At 39.5% G+C, this 14,310-nt stretch overlaps 2 protein-coding genes across 2 annotated transcripts; one reads left to right on the forward strand and one right to left on the reverse strand.

Annotated features, from left to right (window-relative positions):
* Positions 1-2,142: 2,142 nt before the first annotated feature.
* LOC121156327 (olfactory receptor 10C1-like) lies at positions 2,143-3,105 on the forward strand. Its single transcript, XM_040979951.1, has 2 exons — positions 2,143-2,488; positions 2,903-3,105. Exons 1-2 carry the CDS (start codon positions 2,143-2,145, stop codon positions 3,103-3,105), a joined length of 549 nt encoding a protein of 182 aa, XP_040835885.1.
* An 8,552-nt stretch (positions 3,106-11,657) lies between these two features.
* On the reverse strand, positions 11,658-12,590 carry LOC121156329 (olfactory receptor 2G3-like). The gene has a single exon (XM_040979953.1). The coding sequence runs from the start codon at positions 12,588-12,590 to the stop codon at positions 11,658-11,660; it is 933 nt and encodes a 310-aa protein (XP_040835887.1).
* Positions 12,591-14,310: the final 1,720 nt, after the last annotated feature.

Consider the following 14,310-nt stretch of genomic DNA (forward strand, 5'->3'; position numbering starts at 1 on the left):
ACGGAGGTGGGCACGAAACTCCAGATCCTATGAAACTCTGTCATAAAACAGTAATAAAAAATAATTAAAAAAAATCTTGAACTTACATAAGGCAATTCGTTTAGTCAACAATCAGGGAAGCAAATAGCACACCCCTGTGGAAAACTGAGTACTAGTAAAAAAAAATCTTTCAAAAATTTAATAAACCAAGCACAGAAATACAAGTACCACATATTTTTCCTTAAGTTTGGGAGCTAAAATTAAAAAGATAAATAAAACCTAAAAACAAATTCACATAAAATGAAATTAAAAGTTTGTTTTGACTCACTTTTTGAAAATTCTATTCATACAAATATGTAACTATTTGCAAGTAAGCCTGTGCTTAAAAATGGAAGTAATTTAATGTAAGTGTAATGTGTGGTCCAGATGGATAAGAGGTAATGGAGAACTTTTCATCTGTTGTCAGGATCCTGACTTTCCTAAATCATGTTAAAATGTAAGTGTTTATTATGGCAGCATTGATCATCTTCTTTTGTTAAGGAATTCTTTGATGGAAAAAGATGGCAGATGATATTCAGCTGCTGAAATTCGTTGTGGTGATGAAAACATCCCAGCTAAGAATGGCTGTAGCACAGTCTCTGTGTGCTTGTCCCCTCTTTCCTTTCCTATCTCAACTATTGTTATTCCTTTTTAAAAAATATTTATTTTTATATGAAAGACAGAGTTACAGAAAAGATGAGAGACAGAGATCTTCCATCTGCTGGCTCACTCCCTAAAAGGCTGCAATGGCTACAGTTGAACCAATCCAAAATCAGGAGATTCTTCATAGTCTCCTATTCAGATGCAGGGGCCCAAGGACTTGGGCCATCCTCTGCTTCTTTTCCAGGCCATTAGCTGAAAGCTGAATGGGAAATGGGGCAGCCAGGATATGATCCAGTGCTTACATGGTATGCCAGCACCACAAAGGCTCAACTCATAAGCCACAGTGCCAGCCGCTATCCTGTTGCTCCTTTTTAAAGAGCCACCAGTCTTCAAACTGCTGACCACTTATTTGGAACTTATCAGTCACCAAGGTATAGCTTGATTTTAATTGACTGCATTGCAGGATTTATTTAATGATTAATGATAAAATTTATGTTTTCCATTCCTAACATTTAAATCACATACATTTTGTGTTGTCTGTTGTTGAATCCCAAGACCTATAAGAGAATGGGCAAAATCTGGGATTAATACTTAGAGAATTAATGAGTAAAAAAATGAATCACTGTCAAGGGAAATGGAAAGAAACGGGTATGCATGTAAAATATTTAGTTGCAAGTATTCAACAACCAATTATGAACTAAACATGAGTATTGAGCCACAGTTATCATTTATCCATGTCACGCTTGATGATTTAGTGACTTTCAAACATATGCATTAATTTTTATTTGAGAAGCAGAGTTACAAAGAGAGATGGAGAAATGAAAAGGGGGAGATCTTCCATTTTCTGACTCACTCCCCAAATTACTGCCGTGGTATGAACTGGGCTGATTCAAAGCCAGGAGCCAGGAGTTTCTCCTAGATCTGCCACAGAGGTGCAGAGGCTCAAAGCTTTGGGCCTTTGTCCACTGATTTCCCAGATCATAAGCAGAAACCAAGATAGAAAATGGAGCAGCCAGGATTTGAACCAGTGCTCATATGGGGTGTCTGCCCATAGGCAAAGAATTAACCTGTTGTACCAAGGCACTGGCCCCCTCTATGATGGACTATGTCAATCAATGGATTCTTCAAGGACCTCATAGTGCTTGGAGTGGCAAGATTGGCAGCGATTCATAACTGTCGAAATATCAAAACCACTCGAGCAAGAACTTCAGAGCATACCCTACATCCGGGACCTGGGGAAGGTGGGAAATTGGGTGGGACTTCTCCCTTAATACCCCCCTTTAAACATGAAGGAAACAATATGGAAAAAAAATCAACTAAACAGTGAACATGAAAAGTTATGAGCATGAGTGTTATTCCTGAACTTTGTAAATTTTAGAATCTCAGATAAGAAGTTTGTTTCTTTATACAGCTCTTTAGAGGTATTGTAATTATTGATTGATTGATTGATTGATTGATTGATTGATTATTTATTACTTAAGGCAAAGTTCTCTGATGTCTCCCAATTCTCTTTTCTAGGTCATGAGCCTCAACTGCTCTGTGTGGCAGGACAACAGCATGTCCGTCAAACGCTTTGCGTTTGCCAAATTCTCTGAGGTCACTGCACAGTGTTTCCTTCTGTTTACTCTCATCCTGCTCATGTTCTTAGTGTCCTTGATGGGCAATGCTCTCATAGCCTTTGCCATCTGGACCAACCCCGTCCTCCACACCCCCATGTACTTCTTCCTGGCTAATCTCTCTCTCCTAGAGATTGGTTACACTTGCTCTGTCATACCCAAGATGCTGCAGAGCCTTGTGACAGAGGCTCGAGGAATCACGCGTGAAGGCTGTGCCACACAGATGTTTTTCTTCACCTTATTTGCTATTAGTGAGTGCTGTCTTTTGGCAGCCATGGCTTATGACCGCTATATGGCCATATGCTCCCCATTACACTACGCAACACGGATGAGCCGTGGGGTGTGTGCCCACTTGGCAATGGTTTCTTGGGGAGTGGGATGCCTGGTCGGCTTGGGTCAGACCAATTATATTTTCTCCTTGAATTTCTGTGGCCCTTGTGAAATAGACCACTTTTTCTGTGATCTCCCTCCTATCCTGGCACTGGCCTGTGGGGATACATCCCATAACGAGGCTGCAGTCTTTGTTGTAGCAATTCTCTGCATTTCCAGCCCATTTTTACTGATCATTACTTCCTATGGGAGAATTTTAGCTTCAGTCCTTGTCATGCCGTCCCCAGAGGGCCGCCACAAAGCTCTTTCCACCTGTTCTTCCCACTTGCTTGTAGTAACACTCTTTTATGGTTCAGGCTCTGTCACCTACCTGAGGCCCAAGGCCAGCCATTCACCAGGACTTGATAAACTCCTAGCCCTTTTCTACACAGTGGTGACCTCCATGCTCAATCCCATCATCTACAGCTTACGGAACAAAGAAGTCAAGGCAGCTCTCCGGAGAACCTTGGGCAAGAAGAGTGTTTTGACCCACGGATAGAGACCAGAGGACAGTTCAGATATACTGCTGAGAAAAGATGGAAACATGGCTTAAGAATAAACAGATCAAAAGGCTGCACATCCCATCACCTATCTTATAAGCAACTTTTTGTTTAACTTTAGAGTCATCGTAGCATAAAGAGCTAAAGTTAGTTTTTGAATTCCAGAAGGAAGTTGCCCACTAAATGTTTTTATTAAATCAGTGGGATTTGTAAACAGTCTTCCAAATATGTTAGTCTAGGCCTAGAACACAAGTTATTAGGTACGTAAGTCTAAAAAATTCTGACTCTAGGGTATTTTCTGACTTGCTTACTTATCTGACTTCTGTCCTGGTCACAAGAGTGTGTGTTTCCACGGCTGTCTGTCCCATCTTACCCCTAATTTCCTAAGAACTCCAGAACATACATTGTTTTCTCACCTCACAGTGTTACTGACAGGGAACTTTTGCTAGTTGTGTGTATCATTAAAATACATGGACATTTGCAGAATGCTAACGTCTAGATTTCAGAAATATTTGTGACAGAATACTAAAGGAAAAATATAGGAAAATGTTTTTCAAGAGTTCCCAGAATAAAGATGTGAGTTTTTAGGGGTGTTTGTTTGTTTTGGTAAGACTTATTTAGGGGCCGGGTGAGACAGACTAGTGGCCAAAGTCCTCTCTGCATGTGTGAGCATCCTGTATGGTGCCTGTTCATATCCCAGCTGCTCTACTTCCCTTTCAGATTCCTGCTTGTGGTCTGGGAAAGCAGTAAAGGATGGCCCAAAGCCTTTGGACCCTGCATCCACGTGGGAGACTTGGAAGAAGCTCCAGGTTCCTGGCTTTGGATTGGCTCAGCTCTAGACACTGTGTACTTTTGGACAGAGAATCAGCAAAGGAGAGATCTTTCTCTCCCTCTTTCTCATTGCTTTTATCCATAAATCTGACTTTCCAATAAAAATAAATAAATCTTACCAAAAAAGGCAATTATTTAAATTTTTGAGACATCAGTTGCATTCTTACAACCCAGCAATAACCAATATAAATATTTTATTAGTTTTAGCCTTTTAATATTTGCTGACCACACACTACCAGAAATTGTTTCTATGATGGATTGTGTCATCAACATGCTGTTTTGAGAGCAAATAAGAAAAACATCAAGAATGCATATTCTACAATACTAAAATGCTTAACATTCTCAATATTTTATCATAATTAATTTACCCTCTATTTCCACCAATATTTCTGAATGCATAGAAATTCCTTACTATTTTTGGTGCTCAGATTCTGGGAAGTTTGATCTCCAAGATCCTTTGATATAAATTTTTATGAGTACCAGTTGTAACAACAACAAAATATTCACTGAATTCTGAGTACAGGGTTGAATGAGATAGCTCAAACTTAGGATATGTATTGCCTGGTTTAACCTAAAAATCCAGCCCTGTTCTGTTGTTGTCCTCCCACTACAGATGAGTAAACAAAGGAACAAAAAGGCCACAATAACATTCCCCCCACAAATAGAGGAATGGACCACCCCTCATTTCACAATGTCCATCATTTGTTCCATTTTTTCCCCCACTCCCTTATCTCCTATTTCCCTGCATTCTTCTTTGCCAGAGATAAATAAATGGGAACACCACATAGATCTAGAGACACTTCTGGAAGGAAGTTCTGTCCCTGATATTTAGGTTTCTTTCTCACTGTTTTTGGATGGCACACTACATTTTCTCCAAAGTCTGTTCAACTTTAATCAGGACAACTAAGTAAAGAATACTTTTGATTCATATTTAGCAATAATCATAAAAAACCTATGAACTTATGGAAACAAGCTTTGAAATAGATACGTTGAAAAAAAATTTTTTTTACGTACATAATTTCATTAGAACATGTTTTTTTAAAAAGCAGAAAACATAACATTCTTTAAAAAATCCAAAATTTATTCTTGATAATAATTCTTACAAGGTTGCTGTGCTGCCTTAGATAAGGGTAGGAAGGAAAAGAAGTTATTAAATATATAGGGGCACCCCATATCAGAAACCAAAATTTAGCTGTATGTGGTAGCCCTGCTAAAGCCGCAACTTGTATTTCTCTAAAAGATGTCCTCTTAGAATTTCATCAGCACCACAACACCCGTAGCTTTTTATGCTGCCGCCAGTACTGAGTCTCTGGTGAATTCAGTCTCAGCCAGACAACTGCCTGAGCACTCCTCAGGACTCCTTAGAGGGTAGCCTTTTATTCTTCACCTTCGTCTCCGTCTCCTTCAGTGTCCCCTTCCTCCAGCCTGGAGCCCCCGGCCCCTGTCCACGCTTCGTTTTTGCCCTTGGCTGGGTACCCTACCGTTTCCTTCCCAGCCTTCTCAGCTTAGCTGTTTCTCTTTGACCTACTCTTCAGGCTTCCTCTCACTTCAGGGCTTAGCCTAAGGGACGAGCTTCACTTGTGATTCTGGAGCCATGTTCACAGCCTCGGGAAGAAGCCAAAGAGCAAGAGGGCTCAGGAGGAGCACTGAGATCTTTTTCCATCCCTTTATATCACCTTGGGGGGAAAGTGACTTTTCCTGTCCTCTTCACTGTGAACTTTGTCACCACTGGCCATATTCTCAGAACTGGACTCGTGCAGCTGTGACCAGCCACCTGACCTGAGACTTCTGAGCGAATTTGGCAAGCCAATCATTCCGCATGTTTTCGTTGTGCCCTTCCCAGCCGCTCTGCGCCAAGTAGGTGGCAGGAGAACTTTGTCTTTCTGCTTGTCAGGTCTGACTTACCCTGGACCAAGGAGCCAGTCCTGCAGAGCAGCAGGTGGGCAGCCCACAGCCCCACCTCTGCCTTCTGTTCTCATTAAACTCCGGCGTGTTCTCTTCTAAAACAGAATTCTCAAACAAATAGGATCTTGGAATGTGCTGACGTTTATTAATTGTTCCAGTTTGAAGGACTCAGCAGAGTGTTGACACCATGCCATCATGAGCTCAAGAGTAAGAGGATCTAGGTTAAGAAACTTTAACAGAGGGATCTATTAGCTTTATAACTCTTTTATGAAAGAAAAATTGCTTCTTAAAAAATATAAAAAATATATGGAAAGGACTTGATTATGTGGGGTCTATAATATCATTTAGTAGTTTCTTTATTCATTATATGCTTGAAATGATAAGATTTTAATTTATTTGAATAATCACATTGCTTGTTAGCCAACTGGCTGCCCTCTATCAATGAAACTGCAATTTGAAAATGAAATTGAACTGTATAAACAAGCATGATACTGTTTTGAAAATTAGTGAAAATATAATTAAAGAATAAATTTATTTTGCTATAAAGTTTTTGAATTACATATATAGTTTCTAGTGATATGCATTTTCCATAATTTTTAAAGGTTTCTCATATAATTTCAATTTTTCAACAGAATAAATTTATCTTTTAATTTCATTCTTCTTTAAATGTTTTCATCTTACAACAAAGGAATACAAGTGCCTTACAAACACAGCAAGTCATCTTGTCAATGTGTGCTGACTGTATCAACTTTTTCCTCTCCAGTATGGGGTGTTGTGTATGCGTGTACTTTCTTCCTCCATATGCATCTTCTCACTATGTTCAGTTAGAGTTGTCTATCAAGAAAACGTTCTCATGGTTCATCTCCACTAGAGCCATTTATTTTCTATAAATCAGCAATTGGAAAATGATAACCTGTCACTAGTATTCCCAAGCAGGCTGTAATCTTAAAGTTTAACAGGATATATTTTACAAGTCACTATTGTAAAAATACAGGAAACAATTTTTTAAATTTAAAAAAATTATCAAATAGTGAGCATTCCAAGTAGCAATTAGGGTACAGGTTCAGATACCTGCTTCTTGTAGCGTCGGATTTGATGTTTAGCTCTAAAACTTTGGCTGATGTGGGGACAGCAGTGAATACTCAGTCCGGTTTCCAGAGAGCTCCCACACTCCAGCTTCTATTGAACCAAGCCAAGACGTTGTAGGTACTTGGAGAGTAAATATGCAGACACCAAGTTCCTTGTGTCTCTGTGTGTCTCTCTGTGTCTCTCAAATAAATAAGATTTAAAAAAAAAAAAACCCTCTTACACTTTGCCAAGAATGTTGGATGTTATGAGCACTTACGTTTAAAAAATGCTTGACATGAGGCCCAAGAAAGACGCCAAATACAGGGAACTTAACCTCATGACTATCGCTGCGCGTTCTGGAAAAAACAGCAGCAGAAGTGTCACACGCACAATAGGACAAGAAATCATTCAAAACAAGGGAGGCGAAAACCCACTAGAAATAAACACAAATCTACCTCAAATCAACAACCAAACACGTTGGTATTTTGAGAAAATAAACAAAATGACCACTCCACTGGCCCGATTGACCAATAAAAAAAAACCAAAAGAGGAAAGTGCGAATCAATAGCATTCAAGCTGAAAAAAGGCAAAATAAAAACAGAACTGCAATCCAGACAATATTAGAATACTCAAAGATGGCTTCACCAATTTGAGGACAAAGAAATAGCAACGTTATGGACTCCCACACTTACAAAACTCACGTCCGGAGGCAACTGCAGAATTAAATATCCCCATAACGAGTATGCTAGATTGAAACAGTATCAAAGTTCCCAACGAACCCAAGGCCCGGCCCGCCGGCTTCACTACAGAATTCTAGCAAAAACATTGCCAGACCTCCCCAATCTTACAAGCTCTTCAAAACAAAAGAGGAGGAAAGCAACCTCCAACTCATTATTGAAGCTCACATACACCTTAATCAAAAATACAGAGACCATAGAGAGGAACAAACCTCCCGACACTTACTCTGATGATCATTGATTGCTAAATTCACAAATTCTAGCCATAGCATTAAAAAAATCATCAGACAGTATTCATCCGGCTCCAAGTAGGATTCATCCTGGAATGCAGGGATGGTTCAACTTCGGACAACATAAATGTTATAAACCAAATCAAAACTGCAAAACCAGAACCACCTACTAGTTCAATCGATGAGCCCCGCTTTCGACCCAAATCCCAACCTTCAAAAGCTAAAAATCTAGCCAAAGTAGGCATAGATGGGAAAATCCAACACATAATCACAGGAATTTAAGTAAAACCCATGCCAGTATCAAGAATGGGAAAGCTAGAACCTTCCCACTGAGATCTGGAACAAGGAAAGGGTGCCCGCTATCACCACTGCTATTCAACAAAGTCCTATAGGTACTTGCAGCAGTCCTAGACAAGACAAAGAAACAAAGGCATATGTATATGAACGAAGAAGTCACGCTTTCACTATATGCAGATGACTAATCTATACATAGAAACAGGAGTATCCATACAGACACTGGCTCGAAATATCGAGAGTTTGGCAGAGGAGGCGGGTCACACCCTTTCACCGCACGAAAAATCAAAGCCATAGTATACGCAAATAAACACCATATGGATGAAGCTCTAACCCAGGATACATATCAACTACAGAGAGAAGTATGAAGTATAGGGACATAAAATTAAACCCAAAGCGTAGGAGGCTATTCGAAGAAAACTACAAACTATATACAACGGACATTGACAACCCTCAACGCTGGAAAACATCCCGGTGCTCCTCGGATAGGCACAAACCATATCCTTCCCATGACAAACCTAAAAGCCACACTAACATTTTCAAGCAATTCCACATCAAATTGCCACAACCCATTATTCACGGAAATGGATACACTGATTCACGAGTTCATCTGGACCCCAAAACACCAGGATTAGCTAGACACCACCTGAAACATAAGAAGTTAGCAGGGGGAATCACAATCCGGACCTCTGGACATACTACTAGTGCAGTGGTTATCCACTCAGCCTGGTCACCTGGCACAAGCCCGAAAGGGAAGATCAAAGGAATAGACAGAAGCACCACAGGAACCACACAAATACAGCCAATTAATCTTGACAAAAAGGACATGAACACCTCGCAAGTGGGAAAGTCCTTTTAGTACATGTTGTTGGCGACACAATGGCACGATCGCTGTAGAAACAAAAGAAGACCACATCTCTCACCATACAACCAAGCTACTTACCAGGATACAGTCCTACACCCCTCAGAACTTCCAATTTAGAGGAAAATGTAGGAAATACCTGCAAGACCTAGGGTAGGTTCGGATTCTAAGAAGGACACCAAAAGCATAGCAGTAGAGAAACAGAATAACAACTGGACTCCTAAACTAAGACGTTCAGTCCAGCCAAGGAACCCCTCCCACACAGACCAAAGCAACACAGGTGGGAGAAGAATCTTTGCACACGATATAGGCGATCGGGGGCTACTTTCAGGATATCAACGAAACTTCAAACAACCAAAACCAAAAGAACAAGCCACTCCAGAAATGGGCCGGGAAATGGGCAAACTTTCAAAAAGGAACATGTCCCTGGCCCACAAAAACATATGAAAAAAGTTCAGCTCCCCCGCACTAAGGGAAATCCAAATTAAACCTCGATGAGGTACACGTAACACCAGCAAGATTGATCCACAAAACAAGAACACCAACGACGCTTGCTGGCGAGGATGCGGGGAAAAGGGCCAACTATCCTGTGGTGGAGCTGCAGATGGTAACCTCTATGGAAATCAGGTCTGGACAGACCTACACCACACAATCTGCATACATATGACAGCCAAATAGCACTCCTAGGAAATATCCCAAAACACCTGTTTTAGACAAACCACATGCATCATATGTTCATTGCAGCAAAATCAGTCATTGCAAACAACATGAAGCACCGAAATGCCCATCAGAGGAAGATTGATACGAAGCTTTGGTTCATCTACTCATGGAATATACTCAAGCTATTAAAAAAAAACAAAATGCCGTTTTTGTGGCTACCTGGGCAAACTGAAACCTTCAAGCTCCGGGCCAGAGTGAATCCCAAAGATTAGATTTACCAACATGTTTGACTTGATTTAACTGTAAATTTTTGTCTGGATGTTGTTATTTTTTTGAACCTGTCATTGTAGATGTTCAACCAGATGTTTCGGAAGATGGAACTTGATTAATTTTAACTATAGCTTTGCCAATACTATGGTACATAATTCCATAAGTTGTTATAAGATATGCGGGCTTGATGGGGTTTTACTGACGATCTTTACCTCTGTTAGACCTATTTCAGCCCAGAGACGGTATCCAAGCGGCCACTGAACTTAGCTGGCAAATAAGACGCAGAACTTTATGATAGCATGTGATTGAAAAGCAATGAATTCAACTGAACTTTGAAACTATGGTGATGCAACACGGGTGGAGGAATCACCTGGGGGGAGGGGTATGGGAGGGTGAGGGGGAATCCCCAGCGCCTAAACAAACTGTACTACATAATACAATGTAAGCAACAATAAAAAAAAAATGCTTGACATGAATAAAAAATTCGTAAATTCTATAAAACTATAACGTCAATAAAACAAATGCCATAGAAGTCACAGAGACAAATTTACTATTTTAAGCCTATGCTCAGAAGTGAGCATTGTGGTACAGGGGGTTCAGCTGCCACTTCAGATGTCTACATCTCTTATCACAGTCCCACCTTAAGGGTCAGCTACTCTGCATCTGATCCAACACTCAACTAATATGCCCAGGAAGGCATGAGTCACGACGCAGGCACATGGGTCCCTGCTACCCAAGTGGGAACCTGAAAGAGTTCCTATTATAACCTACATGTTGAAAGCATTTGGACAATGAAACAGCAGCTGAAGGCTCTTTCTCTTTCTGTCATTCTGCTTTTCAAATAAGTAAATGAGTATTCCTAAAAACATAAAACTATGCTCATTTGTGGAATGCAAACACTCAGAATTAAAATCATGCTTGTGTATTTTGTCTGAGATTCCACACTTAGAGCTAATAAGGTTTGTTGTAACTGTGTCAAAAGTAATTGAGAACTATTTGGGCTGATAAGAAATGCGTAAGAGAGTTACACAAGTTATTTTATCAGTGCTTTCACTGATATTCAATCAATATTCAATCTCATAGCCCATTTCCCATAATAGCTTCTTCTGCAGTTGGGGGACATCAGAAAAAATTCTGTGTGCACATAATCCTAGCTGCTCCTTCTGAATGAGCAACAATCAACATCCCCTGAAGAAGAAAAATAGCTGGAAAAATATGGCTTTCCAGGAAATCTTCACTCTTTCATGTAAACTGTGAACAGAACACCTATTCCCAGCAGCAGTATTGAATATGAGATCTGGAAACCAATTATGTCCATGGTAATAATAAAAATTGTTAGAAAAAAATTATTCCCATAGTAAGAAATGAGTTTTTCATAATGGTGTCAACATGTTCTTAGATGTTAGAATAGTAAGTCTAATATTAATGAAAGTATAATGATAGACACATATACACACATACAAATGTTTACCTCTTTAAAGAGTCTATAAAAGGCACCTGAAAAGTACACAACAGTTCCAGAAAAGAGAATAATAAAGGCTGAGTAGGTGTCTTCAGAATGGTATTAAATTTCCCATTCAGTCTTATTTAGTAAATTTAGTCATTGCTCCTTACGTATGAAAAGAGAAAGGATAACTAGATCATGTCTCAAAGCTTCAACTTCTGAGGGATTCCATGAGTATGCTCACATCCTTCTAACTTGGGTCTGTTGTCAGCAACTTTTTGATTGCCCACTTAACTTCCTTGTTTCTCAAGGTGTAGATCAAAGGGTTAAGCGATGGTGTTACTACAGTATAGAAGAGGGTAAGAAATTTGCTGTGATTCTGTGTGTACTTGCTTTTGGGCTGGATATAGACGGCCATGATGGTCCCAAAGAACAAAACCACAACAATAAGATGGGACCCACAGGTCCCAAAGGCTTTTCTCCTGCCTTCAGCAGATTTTATCCTCAGCACACTCCTAGCAATGCAGCCATAGGAGAGCAGAATGAGTCCCAGCGGCATAACCACAAAGAGGACAGTAGCTATGGAGAGTTCGTTTTCCAAAAACGTTGTATCTACAGAGGCAATTTTAACCAGGGCAGGCTCCTCACATGTGAAGTCATCCACTCTGTGGTGACTACAGAAAGACAATTGGAAAATGAGAATTGTTTGAACTGTGGACTCCACAAAGCCACTGAGCCATGCTATGGCTGCTAGCTGCTTGAGAAGCTTTGGGTGCATGATAACAACGTAGTGGAGGGGTCGGCAGATAGCATTGAAGCGATCATAGGCCATAACTGTTAGAAGGATACACTCCGTGGAACCCAAGCCCAAAGCCACATAGAACTGGATCACACAACCAGTATAAGTAATAGTCTTCTTGGGACCCTTGAGGTTCCAGAGCATTTGTGGAACAACGCTGGTTGTGAAACAGAGGTCCAGGAAGGAGAGATTTGAGAGGAAGAAGTACATGGGGGTGTGGAGCTTGGGACTCAAATAGGAGACCAGTATGATAGCTGTGTTTCCCATCAGTGTCAGAGCATATATAATGCAAATAACTGGAAGGAGAATCATCTCAAGCTGGGGCTGGTCAGAAAAACCCAGTAAGATAAAAACTGCCGGGGTGCTTAAATTGATCCCATTCATTGCTTCTTAATTGTGAATCACCCTTTTATTTTATCATTCCTGCTTTATTCCTATTGAAAGAAAAATCAAATGCAATTACAAGTGAAAGAACAACAAACTAAATAAAACTCAAGCAACAAAATATTGCAAACTAAAAAATGATAGGTTGACTTGACTTGCTATACAGAGAAAAAATTGCATGTCATTAAAACATCAACTATAGTCAAAAAGTATGCAAAAAAGAGACATTATAATCTATATATGCAGATTTGAGACATAAAGCAATTTACCTGAAAACAAAATACATTGGCAATTCATGTTCACGTTGTGAAAGAGGAAAGAACCTGAAAATGAAATGATTATGACCTATACAGTACCTAGGAGATAGACAATAGCTGTTATAGCTTATAAACTGAAAAACACATAAACTAGGCAAGACTAGCAGAGAAAATACATAAGTAAAAAGGTTATAATATTTAAGCAGGCACACCTAGATATGACTACCACCGATAGTCATTGTTTTCCAATGATGTAATTAACTCTTGAAGGTAGAACACGTAAGAGGGTAAAGTAAAGAAAGAGTTGTGTCATCCATTGGTCTGCTATCTTCATAAATGCTATTCTCTGGAAGAATTCAATTGATTATTCTCAATAGCAAGATTTCTATCCTGATGACACAATACATATGCCTTAAAACATTTTAAATTTCATTTATTCATCAATTTTCATTTTATTTGAAAGTAAAAAACAAAACAAAACAAACAGCAACAAAAAGAAAACAACCAGTCTTCATCTGGCAGTTTATTGCACAAATGCTCACAGCAGCCAGGGCTGAGCCGGGCTGAAGGCAGAAGCCTGGAAGCCCAGGTGAGTCTCCCACGTGGGTGACAGGGATCCAAGTTCTGAATCATAACCTCCTGCCTTGTGGGAAATGCATTGACATGAAGCTGGATTAGAAGCACAGGAGCCCACACTTGAACTAGGCATTCCCATTTAGGATGCAGGCTTCCCCAGCAGCATTATAACAGCCGCACCAAATGCCCCACTCTAAGATATATTTATTACCAGAGTACATGAATTTAGCCACCAAACTTAATCTGGTAATATAATATAATGTCAGCTGCATAGAATACGTAAAGTTAAGTCAAGCTATTAACATGCAAATATTAAGAAATGCTGTAATGAAACTGAATACTTCTGATCAGCCAATTTAATGTCTCCAAAATGACTGCAACAGATGGATTACTATGAGATTAGAATATCTTTTAAAAGCTTCCTTAAAGTGAAATTTAAAAAAATCTTTCCAATGAAAATCTCAGACTTTCCCAACTATTTTTACTAAAAAACTAAAAATGAAATTCTAGGAATGGTGGACATCATTCCCAAACTCAGGTGATTATTACACATCCAGTTTTGTGAGAATATGTGCCTTACTTTGATATTCAAGGTAATAATAAATTGTATGCTGAAACTTTGCAAAGGTAAAACTCTTACAGGTCTTAAGTAGAGGATAATAATCCTAGAATTGCGATAACAATTAAACAGAAACTATCACGCATACTCACATGGCTTAGCATTGTCCACCTCCCAAGTATTTTGAATGTTCTGATACCAAAGAATTGACATTAATTTTTGTGGCATGATTTCTTCTGTTATTGATGAGAAAATGAAAGCACAGTTGTTGAAGGATTTGGTGCTTACTGGAAGAAAGACAATAGTAAGCAGCCTCACTTGGCATAAT

This window comes from Ochotona curzoniae, unplaced genomic scaffold, assembly GCF_017591425.1.
Source record: "Ochotona curzoniae isolate NIBS_2020 unplaced genomic scaffold, NIBS_Ocur_1.0 contig_3350, whole genome shotgun sequence".
Lineage (NCBI taxonomy): Eukaryota > Metazoa > Chordata > Mammalia > Lagomorpha > Ochotonidae > Ochotona > Ochotona curzoniae.

Bases quoted from the DNA above. Each gene is read 5' to 3' on its own strand.
- LOC121156327 (XM_040979951.1), top strand. From the start codon at position 2,143: ATGAGCCTCAACTGCTCTGTGTGGCAGGACAACAGCATGTCCGTCAAA. The intron at 2,489-2,902 runs GTGAGTGCTGTC...ACTTGCTTGTAG, and splicing joins CTTCACCTTATTTGCTATTA to TAACACTCTTTTATGGTTCA.
- LOC121156329 (XM_040979953.1), bottom strand. From the start codon at position 12,590: ATGAATGGGATCAATTTAAGCACCCCGGCAGTTTTTATCTTACTGGGT.